This window comes from Phycodurus eques, chromosome 11 (genome assembly GCF_024500275.1).
Source record: "Phycodurus eques isolate BA_2022a chromosome 11, UOR_Pequ_1.1, whole genome shotgun sequence".
NCBI lineage: Eukaryota > Metazoa > Chordata > Actinopteri > Syngnathiformes > Syngnathidae > Phycodurus > Phycodurus eques.
In genome coordinates this window covers 14,071,620-14,096,916 of record NC_084535.1, presented here as the reverse complement: position 1 = coordinate 14,096,916, position 25,297 = coordinate 14,071,620, and the positions used below count along the sequence as shown (strand labels likewise).

At 41.3% G+C, this 25,297-nt stretch overlaps 1 protein-coding gene across 10 annotated transcripts; it reads left to right on the top strand.

The window, feature by feature from the left end:
- LOC133409805 (CSC1-like protein 2) lies at positions 1–24,856 on the top strand. Of its 10 annotated transcripts, none has more exons than XM_061690291.1 (21): positions 1–332; positions 522–589; positions 4,686–4,725; positions 7,331–7,368; positions 7,465–7,607; positions 8,057–8,102; positions 8,179–8,287; positions 8,437–8,507; positions 10,219–10,299; positions 11,320–11,434; positions 13,166–13,299; positions 13,402–13,539; positions 13,625–13,778; positions 14,315–14,421; positions 14,504–14,590; positions 16,519–16,584; positions 17,301–17,463; positions 18,887–18,992; positions 22,321–22,488; positions 22,579–22,694; positions 24,366–24,856. In XM_061690291.1, the coding sequence occupies exons 1-21, from the start codon at positions 147–149 to the stop codon at positions 24,453–24,455; spliced, it is 2,226 nt and encodes a 741-aa protein (XP_061546275.1). In that variant the 5' UTR covers positions 1–146; the 3' UTR covers positions 24,456–24,856. The 10 variants fall into 10 exon arrangements, with proteins under 10 accessions (XP_061546275.1, XP_061546276.1, XP_061546274.1 ...); XM_061690292.1 differs by having other exon boundaries at positions 4,623–4,725; positions 13,280–13,299; XM_061690290.1 differs by having other exon boundaries at positions 4,623–4,725; positions 22,321–22,433; positions 22,533–22,694.
- Positions 24,857–25,297: the final 441 nt, after the last annotated feature.

Genomic DNA, 25,297 nt, shown 5'->3' with positions numbered 1-25,297 from the left:
TGGCGTTGACGATGGCGTCTGTAGATCAAGGCAATTGCGAGTGACGTCGATATGTAATTGAAACATACACGCGATTATGATTTTGGTGCCCTTCCTGTGGATCGCACAGGATCTACTTCCAAGTTTGCCCAATTTTTTTAGCAACAATGTCGCGCGTGATTTTGTTGCTGTTCTTGGTGTTGTTGGTGATGAGCCACTTGACGCAGGCGGAAAGAAATGATAGCAACTCAGTCGACCACTGCTATGGGGCTCGGCTTCAGAGTACGTTACTGGAAAAATTCTATTTTGGTGGGGTGTTTATTGTACTCTACGGGCACTTTTTCTGCTTCGCGGTGAGTTTTTGCAAATAACAGAACTCCCTCGTCCTTTCCTTGTTTTTAAGTCTTCTTCGTCTTGTTTGGTTCTTATCAAGACAGATCATACCTTATTCTATCGATTCCTCTACTTTTTATGATACGTAACACTGAGTGAAATTAAATTTAAAGATATTTGCTAATTATGGCTTATTTTGTACTTTTCAGCTGGTGTTGTGTGTGTTCTGCTTTCGTGTAATGACTGGGGGCTGGGGAAACGTCCCCCAAGATGATGCGTAAGTATAACAATGTGACATATTACTTTTTTTATTTTTATTTTTTTTAACCCCTTAACGTCGCACTCAAACGCGGAGGAAATACAACAAGCAACAAACCTTTGGGTCAGTATCACTATGTAAAGTGCCGTTGGTATTCTCACGAATCACATTACTCATCATGTAAATGTAGCAAAATAATGAAACAGGTCTTCCGCTCACACACATACCAGTACAATTATGTCTCCGAAAATGTTTTTCCTTCTTGTCATACATTTGTTTTTCATTGGATTTTGACATGTCACATACATTGCTCCGCTAACTGCAATGTGTCTCATAAGTGGTTGAAATATACTAAATGCAACACAAATTGGATGGTTTTATAGTTCTATATATACTAAAGTTTTATAGTTATTTGATAAAACAAGTCGCTTATATTATATATTCTGTTTCCATTTTTCACGTGTCCCTGAAATTGCCACCCTGTCATTATCAGATAACTGCCCCTTTATAAACACCCTTTAAGAATGTACAACCCCAATTCCAATGAAGTTGGGACGTTGTGTTAAACATAAATAAAAACTGAATACAATGATTTGCAAATCATGTTCAACCTATATTTAATTGAATAGACTACAAAGACAAGATATTTAATGTCCAAACTGATAACCTTGATTGTTTTTAGCAAATAATCATTAACTTAGAATTTGATGGCTGCAACATGTTCCAGAAAAGCTGGGACAGGTGGCAAAAATGTCTGTGAAAGTTGAATGCTCATGCAACACCTGTTTGGGATATCCCACAGGTGAACAGGCTAATTGGGAACAGGTGGGTGCCATGATTGGGTATAAAAGTAGCTTCCCTGTGAATTGCTCAGTCATTCACAAGCAAAGATGGGGCGAGGTTCACCTCTTTGTGAATAAGTGCGTGAGAAAATAGTCGAACAGTTTAAGGACAATGTTCCTCAACGTACAATTGCAAGGAATTTAGGGATCTGGAGAAATCACTGCATGTAAGCACCAAGGCCGAAAACCAGCATTGAATACCCGTGACCTTCGCTCCCTCAGGTGGCACTGCATCAAAAACCGACGTCAATGTGTAAAGGATATCACCACGTGGGCTCAGGAACACTTCAGAAAACCAATGTCAGTAAATACAGTTCGGCTCTACATCCGTAAGTGCAACTTGAAACTCTACTCTGCAAAGCAAAAGCCATTTATCAACAACACCCAGAAACGCCGCCGGCTTCTCTGTGCCCGAGCTCATCTAAAATGGACTGATGAAAAGTGGAAAAGTGTCTGTGGTCCGACGAGTCTACATTTCAAATTATTTTGGGAAATTGTGGACGTCGTGTCCTCCAGGCCAAAGAGGAAAAGAACCATCCGGACTGTTATGGACGCAAAGTTCAAAACCCAGCATCTGTGATGGTATGGGGCTGTGTTAGTGCCAATGGCATGGGTAATTTACACAGCTGTGAAGGCACCATTAAACCTGAACGGTACATACAGGTTTTGGAGAAACATGCTGCCATCCAAGCAACGTCTTTTTCATGGACACTCCTCCTTATTTCAGCAAGACAATGCCAAACCACATTCTGCACGTATTACAACAGTATGGCTTCGTAGTAAAAGAATGCGGGTACTAGACTGGCCTGCCTGCAGTCCAGACCTGTCTCCCATTTAAAATGCGTGGCGCATTATGAAGCGTAAAATACGACAACGGAGACCCCGGACTGTTGAACAGCTGAATCTGTACATCAAGCAAGAATGGGAAAGAATTACACCTACAAAGATTCAACAATTAGTGTCCTCAGTTCCCAAATGTTTATTGAATGTTGTTAAAAGAAAAGGTGATGTAGCACAGTGGTAAACATGACCCAGCTTTTTTTAAATGTGTTGCAGCCATAAAATTCTAAATTAATGATTATTTGCTAAAAACAATAAAGTTGATCAGGTTGAACATTAAATATCTTGTCTTAGTCGTGTATTCAATTAAATATAGGTTGAACATGATTTGTAAATCATTGTATTCTGTTGTTATTTATGTTTAACACAACGTCCCAACTTCATTGGATTTGGGGTTGTATTAAAAGAAGGAAACACATCTTCGGAGAGTTGTCATTGTAATGGTCTGTGTGGAAATGTTCGGCCACTTAGAATAAGATCTCAGTGTCATTATTCTACATTTTCACGATGACTGAGTGACTGGTGAGAACACCAAAGGCACTTTATAGAGATAGTGACGCTTGGTTATGCTCCCATTTTCCAGAGGTGGTAAAAGTACACTCTGAACTTACGTAGAAATACAGATAGGTACTTGCGTAAAAAGACTTGTAAAAGTATAGGTTCAATTCCACTCTCAAAATTTAAAATGTTCAGCCTCCAAAATGGTTTTGATAACTTTCCACAAGAGATGCACAAAAAATATTTTATTTATAATTAATTTATTTTTAAAAAATTACACTAAAAGTGATATTTGCAGTTTTCAAACTGCTAGCAAGATTTGAATATGGCCTTAGTTCACTTCTCCCTCCCCCTCGCCTTCTCTAACCAAAGTCACGCCCCCCACTAACATGAATGTGCATGTATTGTATGAACGTGCACTGTAAACAAACTGATCTTAGCCATTGCAAAACACTAAATGTTACCGGTTTCATGATGTATTTTTTGGAATGTACAATCAATTCAAAATACAAGAGAGATGATAAACTGTCGACCCGGTGAGGATGAAGGTCAGGCCTGGAGTGGCTAATCGGGAGCACCGGGAGAATTCCTGGCGGGCCGGGCTGCTTTAAGGGCTGCTGGGCCGCTTGTACACTACAGGAATCACTGCGCGTGTTCCCCATTCGCCATGTGGCCAATGGTGCGCTAAAAAAAACGGGATGTGGCGAGGTGAATACTTCTCTCATTCGTCACACTGGCGAAGGGCCAATTTGCCCTGTACCGATTTTCTCCAGCCTGCCACCGGCCGCCCCTCTCTCAATTATGGCCCCAGTTCAAGTAGGAAACCCCCATTCGCCCACTATCAGCCTCAGTTACGACGCGTGCCCACATGCCCCAAGCTGCTGTAGTCCCCTGAGACTATAGCAATCGGCATAAATTTCCTTATGCAAATCGAATAATCCTACAATTCTCTACGAGCCCAGAGATGCATATGATTGATAAACATTATAAACACAACATCGCTTGTCAGTCCAATGAAGCATTGTTTATATATGCCTATATATAAATAAATAAATATAAATATATATTTAGTTATTTACATGCATTCCTAAACAGAAAAAAAAACATTTTTGTGGTTGATTTTTATGCTTGATTAATTTCTGACTTTGCAGAGAAGACCAGTAAGACGGCTGAAATTTGGGTGAATTCATTTTGAAATCCCTCTTTCCTGTTCAAAATGGTAAAATGTGGAGCGCTGACTGAAAATGAAAAAGTCCGCATTAAAGCACTTCATGATGCTGGGATGGTCTCTGTGACATATACGACAGGTGGTCTAATAAGTTTATTTAGCACTGTACATTTTAACTACTGTATATTCTCATACTTCTTCAAATAAATGCTGATTATGATCTTGTAAGCGCATGCAGTTGTAATTTGATTTATGTTGGAGGGAATGGTAAGCTATTTTAGATTGATACACTAATAAGTTTAAAATTCTACATCTTCATTAAAACGCTGTGAACTAAAGTAGGCTGTTTTTGAAAAACTGCAAACTTATCTTTAATTTATTTGTAGCAATTTTAATTGGGTCGAAAAATAGGTCCGAAATCGAGATACCAATTGAATCTTAACTTTGGTGTATTGTTAGAGCTCAAGTTACTTCCCAACACTGCTGTTAGTTAGCCACGTGTACTGCGCAACATGTGCAGAGACGCGAGTCTGAAATAACTACTATAGGAACAAATATTTCCTGAAAATGTAGGTAGAATTCCTAATTGGACAACATTTAGGAATGATCAAAATAACAATACCGATGTGACTGAAGCTGATGGTTTTTAGGCTCTGCATGTCGTTCATACGTGTGAAATGCACATACAATGTTGTACATGCAGTGCAGTATCTAACATGGAAGACATGGTTGAGGATGATGATAGCGACTCCTCCTCATCTTCCAGTTCACCTTCTCCTCCTCCACACGGGGATAATAAAGATTCAGTAAGTATGCTGGAACAAGACAAATACAACCCCTGGCCAAAATTATGCAATCACTGCTCCTGGAGTGGCATTAGTTTTGGAGAAAATAAGGCAATCACAGATGGTCCACAAAACAATGTTCATTCAAAATACCACCCCGCTGGCTTTCAACACGAAAAAAGCAAGCAAGAAAGAAAATGTTGCAGTCAGTCAATGGCGAGTTGCATTATCTTGAAAACTGATGTCATCGCCAAACATCCTTTGAACAGTTATCATAAAAGTGTCCAAAACATTTATGTAAATGTGTGCATTTATTGAAGATGTAATAGCAGCCTTTACCTAACATGCAGCCCCATTTCACAATGACTGTCGAAATTTGCATCTTTTCTTCAAGTAGTCATCTTCATAAATCTCATTGGAATTACACCAAACAAACGTTCCAGCATCATCACCTTGCCCAATGCAGATTCGCGATTCATCACTGAATGTTACTTTCAGCCACAGTCCATGATTGTCTTTCTTTAACCCACTCTACCCACTCTTTCTGTTTAGGTGTTAAGTATGGCTTTCATTTGGCTTTTCTGTATGTAAATCCCTCTCCCTCCCAACTCTGGAGTTGCCTATGGTGAGAGGCGCTGAGCAGGTGTGAGTATACTTATTGCCCCACGTCTCGGTCCCTGTACATTGGGGTTCATCCCAATGGACGAGAAGGTAGCCTCCCTCGCTCACGTGCGCAATGACAGTGATACCTCGAAGGGGATGATTGGAAAGATTGGAAAGAACCCCACACACACACACCGATCACAACCCAAGCGGTGTTCTATTATTGGACTACTGTGCTCATCATGGATTGTCCATAACGAACACCGTGTTCAGACTGGTGTCCATAAGTGCACTTGGCACCATGACACCCTAGGCTGCAGTTCGCTGATCGACTTTGTGATTGTGTCATCGGACTTGCGGCCGCATGTCTTGGACACTTGGGTGAAGAGAGGGTCAGAGCTGTCAACCGATCACCACCTGGTGGTGTGTTGCTCCGATGGTGGGGGAAGATGTGGTCCGACCTTGCAGACCCAAACGTATTGTGAGGGTCTGCTGGAAACGTCTGGCAGAGTGTCCTGTCAGAAGGAGTTTCAACTCCAACCTCTGGCAGAACTTTGCCCATGTCCTGCCAAGCTGAAGCAAAGCAAATAAATTTTTCTGGATGTCAACTCTCAGATTCAGGAGGAGCAGTGTGGTCTTCGTCCTGGCCGCGGAGCAGTGGATCAGCTCTACACTCTCAGGAGTGTCCTCAAGGGTGCATGGGAGTTTGTCCAACCAGTCCACATGCGTTGTGTGGACTTGGAGAAGGTGTTTGACCATGTCCCTCAGGGAGTATTGTGGGTGCTCCTGGAATATGGGGTACTGGACCCCATAATAAGGGATTTTTGGTCCCCGTACGACCCCGTGTCAGAGTTTGGTCCGCATTTCCGGCAATAAGTCAAAATTATTTCCAGTGAGAATTGGACTCCAAGGCTGCCCTTTGTCACTGTTGGATTTATCTCACCAAACATTATAATGAATAAACACAAAAGGAATGAAGACGTTGGTCATTTTACTCATGAGGAGGGCGCATGGGAGATTGTTCAGGTTACAGCCTCTCAACACGCTCTAAACAATCTCCCCCGTCGCTCCTACATTTATTTGAAAATAGGAGGGTTCTACAAGACATAATGTTCTAAGCATTAAGACACAACACAAAACATAGGACCAGACGACACCTGTCCCGTCCCCGACCACATCCGATCACGTCCTTGGTCAAGGCGCCCTTCCATCAAATGTTGCTGAGTCATCTTCTTGAAGGCGAGACATCTTTCTATCTAAATATTGTCCATAATACTAATGCAAGCTACTAATGCAAAATACTAATGCAAGCTAAGCAAATAAATGATAACTACTAAAATATATCTAACAGTCACTGATTCTATTTGTTACCTTTATGGGCAGAATTTCTAGAGGTGTTGAGGGGGTCCGGTTTGGTGGCCTCAGCATTGCGTCTCTGATTCTTGCAGATGATGTGGTTAGGATGGCTTCATCAAGCTGTGGCCTTCAACTCTCGCTGGACCAGTTCACAGCTGAGAGTGAAGCGGCTTTGATGAAAATCATCACCTCTAAATCTGAGGCCATGTTCCTCAGTCGGAAAAGAATGGAGTGCCCTGTCCGGGTCGGGGAAGGGATCCTGCCCCAAGTGGAGGAATTCAAGTATATCGGTGTCTTGTTCATGAGTGAGGGAAGAATGGAGCGGAATCTACTGTATTTGGAGGTTGGGAACGGATTAAACTCATTTACATTATTTCCTGAGGGAAAAAATATTCTGGAGGTCGAACAAATGGGACTTTGAACACTTCACAAGAACGAATTATGTTCGAATTCTGAGGTTCCACTGTACTACAATTTTCTTGCTTGCTTTTATTTTCGTATTTTTTTGTTTTGTTGTGTTTTTTAAACCAGAAGGGTGGTATTTTGAATAAAAAGTTTTGTGTACCATCTGTGATTTGCCTTTTTTCACCCAAATTATTATTTTATTTTCCAAGGTATTGATGCATGTACCCCAATGCTCCTTAACATTTCTGTTCTCTTCTCTCAGCGTTTAATGTCATGGGTTCATGACATGTTCCACATCAGGTGAGCTATTGTCAATGTTTGATTGATATAATAATTTAAACTGGATGTTTTTCACCAAAATCAAATGTTGATTTTGTTGCTGTGATCTCACTGCAGTGAAAAAGAGATAAGGAAAAAGTGTGAGGGGGATGTGATTAATTATTTGGCCTTCCAGCGGCACATCATTGGCCTGTTAATAGTTTTGACTACATTGTCTATGGGCATCCTCTTTCCCCTGAATTACTCTGGAAAACGATTTGGTAAGTTTGTGGATAAGCCTTTAATATTTATGTCTGAATACTTATTTTCATGCCTAATACGGTGGAACTAAGTCAAACACAATCTGTTTTGGGGTGTTGGTTGACTGGTTTATGTGCTAATTTCAATGCAAATTTTGCCATCCCAATTTAAAGTGGATTCATTTGTTAGCAGTAAGTTAATGTACTGCTTTATATGCTTATTGCAATTCTCCTTTTGATTTCACTCATACCCAAAAAATCTACCCTAACTGAGCTGATATCACCCAATATACTGTGGTATGCCGATAGCAAGTTTAAACTTTGTGGCATATTTTTCCTGAACTCCAAATTGTACTACTTTAGAGTCAATCAACTTTTGAAGTTCCACTTTAATTCTTTTGGCTGTTAACATGCTAGAAAATCTCCACTGATACCTTGGTACTATTGTAATAGTTGTTTTGCTTCTGCAGAACTGGACAGTTATTTTGGAAAATCAACTATTGCAAATCTGGATAAGTATGTTTTTCCTCATTTTGCTGGTGTGTAGTGTTTCTTCTGTCGTTATAACGCTGTAACCTTTTCACTCACCCAGTGAAACAAGTTTGTGGGTGCACAACTTGTTTGCCGTCCTCTACCTCTTCCTGACCATATACAGCATGAGAAGGCACACATACAACATGCATGACAGAAATGCCGACAAAGTGAGTGGCATGATCTAAGGATTGTTTAGAAAAGCACCCTCCACTCTTTCTCTCAAGAGATTGTCCATGAGTGACTCACTGTGGCGATCCTTGATGGAACAAGCTCAAAGTTGCAATACCGACAACAAAAAAACCTTTCATCTTTATAGGTGAATTGTACGTTGTTGGTGATTGGAATCCCCACAGATGCAGACGCAGTGGAGATAAAGCATCACTTTGAGTAAGGACCATTGAGGATTTTCTATGCTTCTCTTTTAAATATTTCATCATACAGGTAATACAGTATGCATTTCATGAAACCCATGTGGTAGTTTCATAACCCAGTTCACAAACATGCCTCAAAATGTTATTTAAAAGCCTTGAGATTTGATAACAGAAAGAATCAGTTTTTCACTATCACTGAATTTTTTACTTAAAGAACCTGTGAAGTGACAAAAAAATCACGTCATTTTGACACACCACAGAGAAGAGTGTTGTTTACAAGTGCCAAATTTGAATGAGTAACAAAATCACCAAGTACATGACATCAGGCTTCAAAATGGTGAAGAATTCAGACATTCTCTCAGCATTCAGATGCTGTGGGCGTGTCTGCTGAACGCTCTGAGAACACGCCCCATCAATCAAATATGTGCCTGCCCTAACCTAGCCTCCTGGTCAAAGTCCACACTTCCGAGCGATGCACACGCTGTCACGGGCCGCAGTGGGGCAGCCTGTGCCACCCAGGCAGTTTCTTAGCCCTGGAGCAATGAACCAGCAACCACAACAGGACAATTTTCCCCTCCTTTGCCTCAGTTGAAATTCAGCGGGCTGTTGGCGGAATTGTGGCCAACAATGTTGCACTCTGAGGCGGCCACAGCAGCCCCCTAAATGTTTTTGCTCTTTTTCTTTATCTCCTCGGTCCGCGACGTCGCTGCCGGCCAGCAAGCTGACGACCCCTAGCTACTAGTGCTGGTGGGCTGGCATGCGGCAGCAGCGCTTTCAGTTTCGCTGCTGCCTCGCTACGTGTGCCGCGCGTGCATGCAGACGGCAGAGACGATACCCCAAATAACAGAAAACACAACACTTCAGGGAAGATGTATTTTTTTTAGTTGTAGGCATAGCTTGTTGGCTCACTGCTTACTGTAGTGGTAGAAGTGGGCCAAGTTATCTTTATTAAGGAACTGGCTATTACACCGAACAGCAACTGACGGAATTATGAAGTGGAAAATGTTATTTAAAGTTGGCACTCAATGTAGCATTTGGAGCTGTCCTAAAAGGTGACAACGATCGGATTTCCAGTGTAAAGCTATACCTGAACCAGGTCACCCCTTGTTTTGGACAGGATAACGCCGAAAATTTGTCAGCCCCCCACCCGTTGACGACCGACCAAGTCGGGGACAAGGGGATGCCACCTTGGGTACTTGGCACAGCGTGCCATTAAGGCCAGCACCGTCAATGGATGGGTCCTTGTGTTCTCCTCCTGTTGGGTGCTTGGGTGGGGCTGGCGGATCATCCTGGGTACCTTGGTGTGGGTTGTGCCCTGATACGCCCTTCCCTCTGGATGGCTGGGGTGGGGTCCGCCGTCCTCATCGTGCCTCCATGACACTTGCATGTGCCCGTAGACACACCCATGGGTTGCAGCACTACAGTCCCATATAAAACCAGACTCAAATTTAACGTTGTAGTTGTCATATTTTTTTTTCAATAAATAGCCATCATTTTACAAATAGACACAGGCAGTATATAAAACTCTCCTGTTGCACAGAAAAACTGTTCCGGGATAGAAGGTATACAGATTCTCCATTCTGCATGACCAAGCACCCAAGCAGGACAGGCTTATTAAAAAAGAAGAGCGAAATTAATGGAATCTGCTGAGTTTGATGAAATGCTCAAAACTGGTGTTTAGGATGTTTTTCTCACGCTTCCCCCATTTTTTGCTTAATCTTTAATAGGGAGGCATATGAATACTGTACAGTGAAGGATGTGCGCGTCTGTTACGACTTCTCCAAGCTGTTGCTGCTGTTTCATAAACGGTAACAGTGTAATACATAACAGCTTACAGTGGTACCACGGGTTACGAATCTCATTTGTCCCGTAACCCTTTTTTCAAACGTTGCAAACAGGTAATGTTTCCCATCGAAATGAATGGAAATGCAATTAATCCGTTACAGCTGCAGAATGACATTATAGTTACCTTATCTTTATCATTGTATGGTTAAAAATAAATATTATGCAATATAGTAATGGGTGCAGGCATGGTGGACGACTGGTTAGCACATCTGCCTCACAGTTCTGGGGACCGAGGTTCAAATCCCGGCCCCGCCTGTTGTGGAGTTTGCATGTTCTCCCCGTGCTTGGGTAGGTTTTCTCCGGGCACTCCGGTTTCCTCCCACATCCCATAAAAATGTGTGGTAGGTTGATTGAAGACTCAAAATTGCCCATAGGTGTGAATGTGAGTGCGACTGGTTGTTTGTTTCTATGTGCCCTGCGATTGGCTGGCGACCGGTTCAGGGTGTACCCGCCTCCCGCACGCAGATAGCTAGGAGAGGCTCCAGCAGTCCGCGACCCAAGTGAGGATAAGCGGTAAAGAAAATGGATGGATAGAAATGGGTGAAAACAACTTCTTATGTTAATGGGTTTGCTAGAAAATCACTGCAGTGCAATTTCGGGAACAGTAAGGTTTACGATCACTGTGTTGACTGCTAGCCCTAATTGGACACCCCTTCCACAATGCAGTGCAGCTTTTGCGTTGCATTGCATTGTGGGATTTGGCGACCATTTTAGGCAAAAAAACACCTGAAGCATGGAGCAATAATGTTTATACGGCGCAAGAAAAAGCACAAAGTTCTGAGCCTTCCGAAGCAATGCCAAGACTGTTCGTAAAGTGAGAAAAGTGTGTAACCCGAGGTAATTTTTCTTTTCAAAAATTGTTTAAACCGAATCATTCGTAAACCGGGTTATTCAAAAACCGAGGTGCCACTGTGACTCTTGGAGCATTTTTGTCCCATTTGTGCCTCAGCAGTGGTTTCACACAGGTGATGTTGTGTGTGCAGGAAGAGGGCAGAGAGCCAAAAAATCTTTTACCTTGATCAGCAGGCTCGGGGCACCACCACAATGATGAACACAAACCTTTGTCGACATTTCTGGTGTTTAAAATGTGACAAGCAGGTCAGAATGGGCATGTCTTCACTTTATCCCAAATGCAACACAATAACTGCTGGGCCTGTCATTTGTACTGCAAAAGAGTTGATGTTGGTCAGTTTAAGGTTAAAGCGACAAGAAGTATGCTTTGTATTTTCCTATTTAAAAAAAAAAAAAAAAAAAAAAAGAACGGTAAAAAAGGCCAAACAAGCATACTCAATATATTGGAACCTCTTAAGATTGAACATGATCTATCCAGCGATAGAGAACCATAGTAACATGGTAACTAATAGGGAACAGTAAAGGCCTCTTTATACTCCCGTGCTCATGTGGCCGACAACGCCCACATTGCATCAACGTTACCCACGCATTGGCCTGTGCAGCCCCCCTGAATCACTTGACGCGCACACGGCAAAAATTGTCTCGTGATTGGTCCGTTTTAGTCACATGCTGTGATGATGTACTCAGGGTGCCCCTTGGTTCTACATACCATCTACGGCGCCGCCTTCTTGATCGATTTTGCAGCATAATTAATTGACTTTACGCCGATCTGATTGGTCTTATCGGCATTGGTCGATAATTAGCATTTTATGCTGATCGGCTTTAATGTCGTAATTTGCAGATCCGATCAATCACGTCATCGATCGGCCCCGCACAAGACATTTAACTCTGCATCTTCGTCGCGTATGAATCCAGAAGCTAGTTTATTTTTAGCTTTGTCACGTGTCTTGTTGCGCAGTACTATAACTCTGACGGCCAATAAAGTTTTTTCAATCTTGTCAGTGAAAAAACACTGGTGATCGGTCCCAAAAATCCTGATGGTGTAAAGCCTAATAATTAAACGTATCACCTGGTCATCTAGGTCCATCAGTGAGCAGACACTTCTATTTTTTTGTGGAAAACGCTTATTAGCAGTATATCCCCACTTTATTCAAGAATTTTGGGGGGGGGGTGAAAAAAATGAATCTATGTTTTTTTGTTTTGTTTTTCATTGTCAAATAATGGCCGTTAATTATTTGAAGATTTTCGGTATTTGAAAACAGATATGTCACCGTCAGATGCTGGCACCGAACACCATAGCTTTCTCCCAGCATCCCTCGTCTCTCACATTTTGAGAAACAAGTAAATTAAGTTACTTAGTCATGGAAAGAGTTCTCGTAAGGTAGGCCTACCAGTTATATGTTGGCATGTACTTTCTTTTTTATTTATTTATTTTATTTTGACTGGTTAGCACTTCCATCTCACAGTTCTGAGGTTGTGGGTTCAAATCGGGGCTCCGACCTTTGGAGTTTGCATGTTCTTCCTGTGCCTCCGTGGGTACTCCGGTTTCCTCTCAAATTCCAAAAACATGCATGGTAGGTTAATTGGAGACCGTGTGAATGTGCCCTCCGATTGGCTAGCAACGAGTTCAAGGTGTACCCACCTCTTGCCCAAAATCAGCTGGGATAAGCTGATTTACCCGCAACCCTAGTGTTAAACCCTAAACCGTACAGAGAATGGATGTGGCAGTAAGTCACTTTTCGGGTTCTATGATTATGATCACACGTATGCTCTTTGTGGCAAAGAGTTTGCCATCAGTGAAACTTCTGCAGTGGCATCAAAAGTAAAAAAAAACACACAAAAAAGCAGAACGTACTTATGATCTTATTTCTTTAGATTAGGTGTGGGCAAACATTTGTCGCCAAAGGATTGATAATGAAAAATACCTTCAGCAAATACTGACATCGATTAACTAAATTGGACCATTGTGCCTCCCAGGAAGAGGCAGTCATGTATTACACCAGGTTGGAAAAAGTGTTATCGGAGATCTTCGAGCAGGAGAAAAGTAAAGTCCAGAAGAAACATTTAAAAATGGTCTTTGTCACTTTTCAGAATGAGGATGCAGCTGACAGGCAAGGCCCATTTTTTTTATAAGCCATACCACAAGACACTCTGTAAAGCTGCTGTTGTGTGACTGACAGATCTGTGTTATCTGGAAACATGGATAATTTCAGAATCTTGAGGGACTTCAACATTTGCATATATCATGGCTGTCACTGTCGCCGAGAGCCCAGGTGCTCGTCGCGGAGCACCAAGCTCAAGACAGACAATTGGACAGTCAGCTTTGCCCCCGATCCACATAATGTCCTCTGGTAAGACGACTTCAGAAGGTACAAAAAACATGACTTGTGTTTTAGCTTCATTGGCTGGTTGTGTCTGAACAGCTCTGTTCCACAGGGACCATCTGTCAGTGGGAGGATTGTCATGGTGGGTACGCTTTTTTGTCATCAACACTCTCCTTGTCATCCTCCTCTTCTTCTTCACCACTCCGACCATCATTATGGCCACTTTGGACGACTTCAATATTACCAAAGCAGTGGAGGACCTAAACGTAAGTGACCAGGTTAAGAATCGGTCTTGGATAAAGGTCTTTATTTAGCACGTAACGCCATGACGTCATATCCGTTGTGAATTATATTTTTAACCCTTTTCCGGTCGGCGAAATATGACAACTTATTCGTAACCTCGAGTAAACGGCCTACTACTGTAGTATAGTCGCAACACACAGCAAAGTCTGCAGTCTGCACTTTCACCCGGACTATGCTTTTTCCGAACTTATTTTTTAGTTCCTGGATCTTTTAAGTGTATTTCTCCTTTTAATTTAGTATTTTCATGCACTGCAGTGGATAGCAATTTTGGGACCGAGCAATAATCATGAGTGGGTTGAGTATCTTGAAACACCGTTAAATTTGGATGACACTGTGCGCATTGGAACACAATAGCTGGAACACATGAAGCGCAATGGTATTTGTATTGCTTTTGGAAAAAAAAATATTGCCGTTGTCATGTCAAAAGTCCATTAATGCATGGTTATCCGTACGTAGTTCAGTCTTGATGACTCAACGTGTCGGCCTGCTTTATCCCCAGAATCCACTTGTCACTCAGTTTTTACCTACTTTCCTCCTGTGGCTCTTCTCCACTTTGCTTCCTACCATTGTCTATTACTCGTCTCTCTTCGAATCCCACTGGACCCGGTGAGATTTCAAACCACTCAGTTTTGCATGTTCTGAAGACATATGATTCATTAAGTAGTCAACATTATTTCCTTTTCTAAAGGTCAACAGAAAACGAAGTAACAATGCATAAGTGCTACGTTTTCCAGACCTTAATGTTCCTGGTACTGCCCTCCCTGGGTATTGGCAAGTAAGCATTTTTTGTAAAAAACTTGAGTCCTGCAATACAGCGAACTGAAATGATACTGTATATGCCAGAGGTGTGGACTCGACTCACATAACTTGGACTTTAGTCATGAAAGTGATGACTTTAAGACTCAACTTGACAATACATGAAGACTTTCAACTCAACTTCAACAGCAAAGACTCGTGACTTCACTTGAGCGACCAAAGCAATGAGAAACTAACACTTCTTAGTTTACTCTAGCTATATTGCGGGCGGCTGTGTAGATTGAGTTCCTATTAACTTTTGACTGATGGCGCCCTGTTGGGCACACTCTGGCAGAGGAATTGATCAAGAAGTAATTCTTTCACATACTACTACCTAATGTAATGATTTCCATCCATCCATTTTCCGTACCACTTTATCCTCACAAGAGTCACGGGCGTGCTGGAGCCTATCCCAGCCATCTTCGGGCGAAAAGCGGTGTTCACCCTGAACTGGTCGCCAGCCAATCGCAGGGCACATAAAAACAAACAACCATTCGCGCACACATTCACACCTACGGGCAATTTAGAGTCTTCAATCAACCTACCACGCATGTTTTTTGGAAACAGTAAAACATAAATCAGTGTATCAATAAAGTGTGACAGCTAAATAAGGTATACATTCCAATAACCACTGTTAACATTTACAGAAATGACAACGACATTTGACGTAACAATAAGGACGTTAAATATTGCAACCCAAAAAAAAAAATCTACATTGCATTCTGGGAATCGCGCATCTGACGTCACTTATGCGGGTTTTTCGTTAGCATTAGCAGCGAGCTTTGCGAGCGATCACGCAAATAGTTACACGGCAGGCAGGCCGTGCGCTGTCTGGGCATCCTGTAAACTAGTCTGGTTTAGTCAGTGTAGTGGTCACAAGAATCAGTCTTGTACTGTATTTCTTTTTATCCATTTTATTTACCAATCGATAAGCACACAACTAGCATCTATTCGACATGAAACTAAATTCTTCTTTGTGTCCTTTTCTTTGCCTCTTCATTTACACAGTGCCCTCTAGTGTTCCGACTGAGGTACCACAGTTGGAGAAAATTGTGCCTTTATAACAAGATGCCAAACTTGTTTCTCTTTTTTTAAATTAATATCTTGTTTTTGATACAAGAAATGCCAAGTTTAAACTCAAATCTATATTTGTGTTTGAAATTGCTTCACTAGAAATGTTTCTAGACAAGAAAATGCAGCTTTATGCACAATGTGAATTTAAGAGACATACTGTTGATTATCTAAAAGAGAAAACCAATTGGTCGTTCCTTATTAAGTGAAATGGATAATTGCTCTTTATCAAATATATTTTATCCTTTTGCTTGATTATTCTGATAGAATTGTCAGTAGAATACTACTACTGTTCTGCTGTGGTTCGCACCCCTGTTCCCCTTGTCCGTTCTGTTCCTCTGTTTGTCTCCGAAAACCCTTTTCTGTCTGGCTGTATTTTCAACAAACATCATAATAATAATAATAATAATAATAATAATAAGCACTCGCCTGTGTGGAGTTTGCATGTTCTCCCCGTGCTTGAGTAGGTTTTCTCCGGGCACTCCGGTTTCCTCCCACATCCCCAAAACATGCACCCTAGGTTACTTGAAGACTCTAAATTGCCCGTAGGTGTGAATGTGAGTGCAAATGGTTATTTGTTTCTATGTGCCCTGCGATTGGCTCGCGACTGGTTCAGGGTGTATCCCGCCTCTCGCCCAGATTCAGCAGTACAGAAAATGAATGAATTAATTACTCGAAAGGACTCAAAACTTCAAGTTTATGACTTGCGACTTGACTCGGGACTTGAGGGCAAAGAGACTTACTTGCGACTTGCAAAGCAATGATTTGTTCCCACCTCTGGTATGTGCTAATTGGTATTGTACTACTTGTCTAATGCAATTGAACTGTTTGCTGCAGTTTGGAGTATTTTTTCGATTGGCTTTTTGGCTCTACGTTCTTGTCCAATGCGACACAACGATTTGCGTAAGTAGCAAATACATTCTACAACCTGTCATGACCTTGTAACAGCTCAAACACATGCATGTTCTATAGCAGTGGTACTCAAGTTTAAGTTTAAGGTCCAGTTCAAAAAAACGTTTTGAAGCCGGAAGCACATAATGTATATCATGCATTATAATTCAATCCCAGATATTTTGTCGTGACCTACAAATTTAATTGAAGTCTTTGTTTCAAATGTAATGACATCCATAAAGAATAACAAAATAAACAAGATAAAAATAAAATCAGTTAAAAAATACATACAAAAAAAATTGTTACGTTACGCTAATTCGAAAAGGAGTAGGAAAAAATAAAAACGGATTTAGTCCTACCACTATCACAACTTTAGGATTCTATTACTTTCTATGAACATGAATATACTGTAACACTATAGTAAATTAATAATCAGAAGGAATATAATTTGCATATACACATCCTTATTCCTATAAAGCCTAATACAAGTAATTAGTAGTAACGAATAAAATGTTCTAATAATGGAAAGGCACTCGTTTAGATCTATGCAGGACCCCTCTTCTGCAGGGCATTTCAACAGCTAAGCCAATTTTTATTAAGTGATGTTTGATTGCCCCATTTAATCTTGTCTAGACATACATTTGTACGCTTAAGATGATACCTGACAGTTCTGATCAGTCCTCAAGAAAATATATGAATAACATGATTATATGTATAATTTTCGCTAGGTGCGTGTTCCTTCCTGACACAGGCTCCTTTTTTGTTAAATGTGTCATTGCGGCAGCCCTCACTGGTAATGCCATGGAACTGCTGAGAATCCCGGCTCTGGCAGTGTATGCCGTTCGCATTTGCATGGCTTGTTCTGAGGCCAAGAGGAGGAACATCAGGATGGTTAGTGTGGCATTTAGTATCATTATGATGCAAATAAGTTTCTTTGTTTTAGCAGCAATAGTTGACGATTTACCTGAAAACACAAACCTCAAAATTACTGGGTTGGAGAACAGAGTATTTGTTTGTTTGTTGTGTTGGCCCATGGGCATCGTTGACATGTTCCCCCACTTTTAAAATATGTCCCATTTGCCCCCACCGTCCCCCACACACTTTTATACAGCCATTAAAATTCCTTTTCAACATGTTGTCATGTATTTTTCCGAGCTCTTCTTGAACACATCATGAGCAGTCTGCCCACACACAAGGTGAGATTTTGGCTACAAGAGAGTAGTCATTACTAGTTCCACCATGCTTTTCATTTATTAGGCAAATAATTTGAGTTACCTTGAACAAACACTCAAAAGTAAAAGTTATTCACTAACACTAACAATGGGACTCTTTTGTGCATACTGGGCACAAAAATGCATCTTAAGAAAAATAAAAGTAAAATTGGTAAAAAAAAAACAAAAAAACTTTTACAACGACATTGTATATCAACCAAGTGAGATGCACACATGTCAATTCATACTACATTTCATCATAGTTCATGACAGTACGTGTTTCACGCATGTGACTGGTGGGAGTAAAAAAACAAGCACATTGTACGACTACTTAATAAAAACAAGGCCAGAAACGGTGAATTTAGCAAACTGTTGCAAGAACTGATAGGTTTGTCACCTTGCTGTCTTTATATTCCTTGAAATTTGAATAGAATTACTATAGGGAGGGGCATATTGGCCGGATCTCACAAAAACGCGAGACAAAGAAGACAAACATCATTGTTGTTGCTTGCTCTTCCCTGTATGCATTTGCACACCTTTGTAATAAATGTGTTGTACTGCATGAGGAAAATGGTGGTCACACCAGACACTAATTTTCAGATTCATCCATCCATTCATTCTCTGTACCCCGTATCCTCATTAGGGTCGTGGGTGTGCTGGAGCCTATCCCGGCTGACTTTGGGCGAGAGGCGGGGTACACCCTGAAGTGGTCACCAGCCAATGGCAGGGCACACACAGATAAACAAACAAAAACAAGACAAACAATGATTCACACTTTCATTCAGTAAACCTGAAACGTGGGAGGAAAGTACCTGGAGATAATCCACATAGGCACGGGGAGAGCATGCAAAATTCACACAGGAAGACGACAGCCCGGGTTTGAACCAACAACCTCTGAACTGTGAGGCTGAAGTGCTAACCAGCCGCCCATCATGCCGCATTAGAGATCATGACCACAAATATAATACAATATTTATAGTACGCAAGACAGAATTATCTACTTTTAATGGCATCAGCAAAGGGTTATGAAAAGGCTTTTTAAAGATTGTGGGGACTATTCTTGATAAGATGAGTCGTGATTTTGTTTCCATGTCATTTTACAGTTGCCAGCCACTGAATTTCCATGTGGAGCATCTTACGCCTGGATGATGTGCATCTTCACTATGGTTATGACCTATGGCATCACCTGCCCGGTCATAGTCCCCTTTGGTAGGCTTTGTATATTTTCTTTGCATCTGGTCTATTTTTGCAATATGGTGAAATGATTGAAAGTGACACATACATGAGCTGTTGAACGACTATACTCTCTCTCTCTCTCTCTCTCTCTCTCTCTCTCTCTCTCTCTCTCTCTCTCTCTCTCTCTCTCTCTATAATATAAATCGTCATACAGTATTGACTGACTTGTACTGCGGATAAGTAATATTCCTGCCACTTGGCAGTTGCTGAAAGTAACTAAAACGTTATTTCTTTCTAACTTAGTTACTTTTGAAATCAAGTAATCAGTAAAGTAACTCAGTTACTTTTGCAAGGTAACTCTGGCAACACTGCACACAAACACACACACGATTAGGGTGATTGTTCTGTTTTTGGGCTGATAGATCTCACTTTCTTTCTCATTTGTTCCTGAATTTCTTTCTATCTCTGAATGATGTTTAGCTTTTGAGGATCTTTTAGTCTACAGTGGGTACGGAAAGTATTCAGACACTCTTAAATGTTTCACTCTTTGTTATATTGCAGCCATTTGCTACAAGCATTCAAGTAAATTATTTTCCTCATTAATGTACACAGCATCCCATATTGAAATTTTTGCAGATTTATTAAAAAAGAAAAACAGTCATGGAACAGGGTAGAAAAAGTACTGATGGAGTGCTATTATTGTAGTAAGAGTCGTGAAAGGGAATACATGCAAAGAATGTTGGGGGAATGGACTCTTTGAAACCCTACATTCACATTGAGTAAGACAACTCCAGGCTCAGTGTTGTAATATCACCAAGAGCAACTATCGGTTTGAGATAGATGAAGTACAATACCTCATCTGCAGTGCAAAGATGCTACGGAAAGGGGGAGCCAGGACACAACGTCATAGTAGGGGTGATTTCACCATCAGCCCCAAACATCGAGATTGGGTTTCAAGGCCCCCAAACAGAACAGCTCAATACAGGAGCATTTGACTTGAGAAAGAAGATCATGAAGTCTTGGGGGAACTCTGCTACCTCCTGTGTGGCAATGCTAAAGAAAGAAGTAATATCAGAATCCATACTGGACAAGATCAACACAGCAACCCTAAGCATCCCTACCAAGACTATCACAAAGATGCAGCAGTATGTTATCCTAGAGATGTTTGGTTACAAGTTAAACAACCGGAAGAAGCAAGGGCAACCTCCATGGAAGGGAAGGCTTGAGGCAAAAATAAGGGTGACCCGGAGAGAAGTTAGCCTCCTAACAGAGCAATGCAAAGGTGTGAAACTTAAGACAGAACTGCCCAAGAACAGAAAGCCAATTGCACAGGTGAACATCAAATGTGGCATATTCCAAGGATGCTTGTCCACGCTGTTGTTCTGCATAGGCTTGAACCCCCCAGTAAGATGATAACCAAGAGTTTATCAGTTCAAAAGTGGAACAACGATCAGGCACCTCCTCTACATGGATGACATCAAGCTGTCTGTATACCAAGAAAAAGCATGACAGCGACTCCCTGATCCACCTCCCAATGATATACAGTGGGTACGGAAAGTAAGCACACCCTAAGCACACAGCTAAAATAGCGAAGGAGTGGCTTCAGAACAACTCCGTGACTGTTCCTGAATGGCCCAGCCAGAGCCCTGACTTAAACCCAATTGAGCATCTCTGGAAAGACCTGAAAATGGCTGCCCACCAACTTTCACCATCCAACCTGACAGAACTGGAGAGGATCTGCAAGGAGGAATGCCAGAGGATCCCCAAATCCAGGTGTCAAAAACCTTTTGCATCATTTCCAAAAAGACTCATGGCTGTATTACCTCAAAAGGGTGCTTCTACTGAATACTGAACAAAGGGTCTGAATACATATGGCTGTGTGATATTTCAGTTTTTCATTTTTAATAAATCTACAAAAATTTCAACAATTCTGTTTTTTTTCTGTCTGTCAATATGGGGTGCTGTGTGTACATTGAGGGAAAATGAACTTAAATGATTTTAGCAAATGGTTGCAGTATAACAAAGACTGAAACATTTAAGGGGTTCTGAATACTTTCCATACCCACTGTAAAGCAATGACATTGGAATGTCATTCGTGCTAGATAAGTGCAGGCTCATGATATCTAGATGAGGGAGGATGATCGCAACCAAAGGGATAGAACTACAGTACCTGAGGGCAGCATAACAGATGGACAGGTAAATGGTAACCATGAGGAGGCCAGCTCGAAGGAAAACCACAGCCAAATACCTAAAGAGGGTGAGGCAGATCCTGAATAGTCAGCAGAATGCAAACAATATGATCCAGGCCATTAACACCTATCCCCTACCAGTTTTATTTTTTCTTTTGCAAAAGTAGGATGAGCCTTTACGTTCCATTTGATCAGCAATGGTTTTTGCCTTTGAACTCTGCCAGGGATGCATTTTTTTTTTACCCAGTTGCTTCCGTCACGAACACTGACCTGACATAAGGCAAAGGAAGCCTTCAGTTCTTTAGATGTTGTACTGGGTTCCTTTGTGACCTGTCACAAAGTAGTCACTGTGCTCTTGGGCTAATTTTTGTAGATCTGCTGGGAAGGTTCACTACTGTTCCATGTTTTCTCTATTTGTGGATAATGGCTCTCACCATTGTTTGCTGGAACTCTTAGAAATGGCCAGACTGATAGATGTCAATCACCTTATTTCTCATCTGTTCTTGAATTTCTTTGGATCATGGCATTTTGTTGCAGCTTGTTGAGATCTTTTGGCCGACTTCAAACTCCACTTGGTGCAGGATACCCTCACAAACCTGGAGAGGGCACTCCACTCTCTTTTGACGTGAGGACCATGGCCTCACATTTTGAGGTGCTGATTCTCACCCCTTTCGCTTCACACACTGCTACGAAACGCTCTGGGAAGAGTTGAAGATTGCGGCTTGATGAAGCCAACAGAACCACATATAATTTGTAAAAAAAAACATGACATGCCATCTGTGAAGTGTACAGTGTAGTGTAACAATAAGGTGCTGCTGTATGCAGCTGGGAGCAGCAGAACATGTCAACGTCCCCCCCAAAAACTATCCATTCATCCATTTTTTATACCATTTACAGTATCCTCATTAGGGTTGCGGATGAGCTGCAGCGCGAATATAAGCCTTCAATTAATTAATCCCAGGACATTATAATTTAGTTTATATTAGTCACAATAAAAAGTTATGTTGAAAAAATATATAATTATCAAAATGTAATTTTATAATGAAGCCGCCCTCATTACTACTAAAAGAAATCTGACACGACAGTTGAGTAAATCAACTGTATTCTGATCTAGTGTATAGAGACATTTTACCAGTCAGTCATTAAATGCTTTGCCCCTCTTCCCTGTGCAGGCCTGGTTTACATGATAATAAAACAACAAGTGGACCGGTACAACATTTACAACATGTATCGCCCAACCAAATTGGACAAATGTATCCACTCTGGAGCTGTCAATCAAGCAATGGTTGGACCCGTACTTGGAATGTTATGGCAGTTTTTCTTCTTTCTGAAGCGTTCTGGTATTACATTCACATCTTCTTTGTTCTTGTTTTTGTCTCTTGAGAATTTAAAGCCCCTGATGAATGAGTCCCCCTGCTCCCTGTGCCCAGGTCCTTTAGCAACTTCAACCCTATTCACAGGTACCATGCTGCTCATCACATTCACGATCTTCATCACACGGGTCTGCTTTGGACATTTAAATAATTTCAGTCCTCACAACTATCAGGTAACAAGCTTGTCTTTTTGGTATGTGTACAGTGGGTACAGAAAGTATTCAGACCCCTTTAATTTTTCGCTCTTTGTTATATTACAGCCATTTGCTAAAATACTTTTAAGTTCATTTTTCCCCTCATTAATATACACACAACACACCATATTGACAGAAAAAAAAAAAAGAATTGTCGAATTTTTTTTCTGATTTATTAAAAAAGAAAAATTCAAATATATTTAACTTGGGTGCTATCCATTTCTTCTGATCGTCCTTGAGATGGTTCTACACTTTCATTGGAGTCTAGCTGTGTTTGATTATACTGATTTGACTTGATTAGGAAAGTCACACATCTGTATATATATGTATATATATATATATATATATATACAAAATAATAATAGAGATGGAAGCCTCTCCTCAGTGCAAGACACATGAAAGCCCATGTTTGCTTAAAAAAACAAAACAAAAAAAAAAAAAGGAATCCAAGATGGTGAGAAATAAGATTCTCTGGTCTGATGAGACCAAGAGAACTTTTTGGCCTTAATTCTAAGCGGGTTGTGTGGAAAAAAACAGGAAATGCTCATCTGTCGAATACAGTCCCAACAGTGAAGCATGGTGATGGCAGCATCATGCTGTGGGGGTGTTTTTCAGCTGCAGGGACAGGACGACTGGTTGCATCCATCCATTTTCTGAGGCGCTTCTCCTCACTAGGGTCGCGGGCGTGCTGGAGCCCATCCCAGCTGTCATCGGGCAGGAGGCGGGGTACACCCTGAACTGGTTGCCAGCCTATCGCAGGGCACATACAAACAAACGACCATTCGCACTCACATTCACACCTACGGGCAATTTAGAGTCTCCAATTAATGCATGTTTTTGGGATGTGGGAGGAAACCGGAGTGCCCTGAGAAAACACACGCAGGCACGGGGAGAACATGCAAACTCCACACAGGCGGGACCGGGGATTGAACCCGGGTCCTCAGAACTGTGAGGCTGACGCTCTAACCAGTCGGCCACCGTGCCGCCCGACTGGTTGCAATCGAAGGAAATATGAATGCGGCCAAGTACAGGGATATCTTAGACAAAAACCTTCTCCAGAGTGCTCAGGACCTCAGACTGGGCCGAAGGTTCACGTTAAAAAAAGACTGACCCTAAGCACGCAGTTAAAATAACGAAGGAGTGACTTCAGAACAACTCCGTGACTGTTCTTGAATGGCCCAGCCAGAGCCCTGACTTAAACCCAATTGTGCATCTCTGGAGAGACCTGAAAATGCCTGTCCACCAACGACCACCATCCAACCTGACAGAACTGGAGAGGATCTGCAAGGAGGAATGGCAGAGGATCCCCAAATCCAGGTGTGAAAAACTCATGGGTTTATTAGCTCAAAAGGGTGCTTCCACTAAATACTGAACAGAGGGTCTGAATACTTGTGGCTGTGTGATATTTCAGTTTTTCATTTTTAATAAATCTGCAAAAATGACAACAATTGAGTTTTTTTCTGTCAATATGTGGTTCTGTGCTCGATGTACATTGAGCAAAAAAAATGAACTTAAATGATTTTAGCAAATGGTTGCAATATAACAGAGTGAAAACTTTAAGGGGGTCTGAATACTTTCCGTACCCACTGTATATGACTTCAGTTGTTTCCCTTTAAACCTTCATGAAATAATGTCTTGTTTTGATCTTAGGTTAACGCCCACCGTGAACACGTAGGGGAAGAAAACACAGAAGATCAAGAACAGAACTCAAACCTACATTCCCTCTTTCAGTTGAAATAGATCTCACCGGAGCCACACAGGCTCCAGTTTAAGTGCACAAATTAAAATGTATATAGTTATGTTCATTGTCAAAAAAGTTGTTGCCCCTGAAGAGATTGGCATTGAGTAAAATGGATTTTGGAAACTAGACCAAAGCTAATCCATCCAATTTCTATCGCCTACCTCTTCATTAGGGTTGCTGGTAAACTGGAGCCTACTTTAGCTGACTTGGGGCGAGAGGCAGGGTAAACCCTGGACTGTTCGCCAGCCAATAATACATGCAGCATAGACGCACTGTATTTCAGTAATATCAATCGGGATAAGTAACTACTTTGTCAGCTGCTATTAACCAAGCTCAGAATGCTGGCTTTGAGACCCACCAATACAATGAACCACATGATGTAACATGTTAAATATCTACTCTTGCATTTGTTTTGTACTTGTTTTAAAAAATAAAAATACAATTTAAAAAAAAAAAAAAAAGGTATTTTTTCGTATGGTGGGTTCCTGATTATTGATTTATGTCACCATGTCGTAGCATGCTCTAAAATCACTGGTCCGAAAAAATGTCGTGGTACAAAGCCAACAACACAATTTAGAATTTTCCACAACCAGAAGTTATTAAATTAGTCAAATCTTTTAACTACAGGTTTCACTTTACCATTCAATGTGCCACTTCTCCTTTGGGGGAGCATATTCGTATTGGTGTAATTAAGGGCTGACTCATCTGAGCCTCTAATTGGATCTCACATTATTAATCTTGAAAAGAAAGTGCCAATAAGAACAAAACTGCACTTTCTGAAAAAGCGAGATAAGGCTGCATTGCCAAATACGGAAGCAGGACAAAAGGTTCTGAGTTTAAA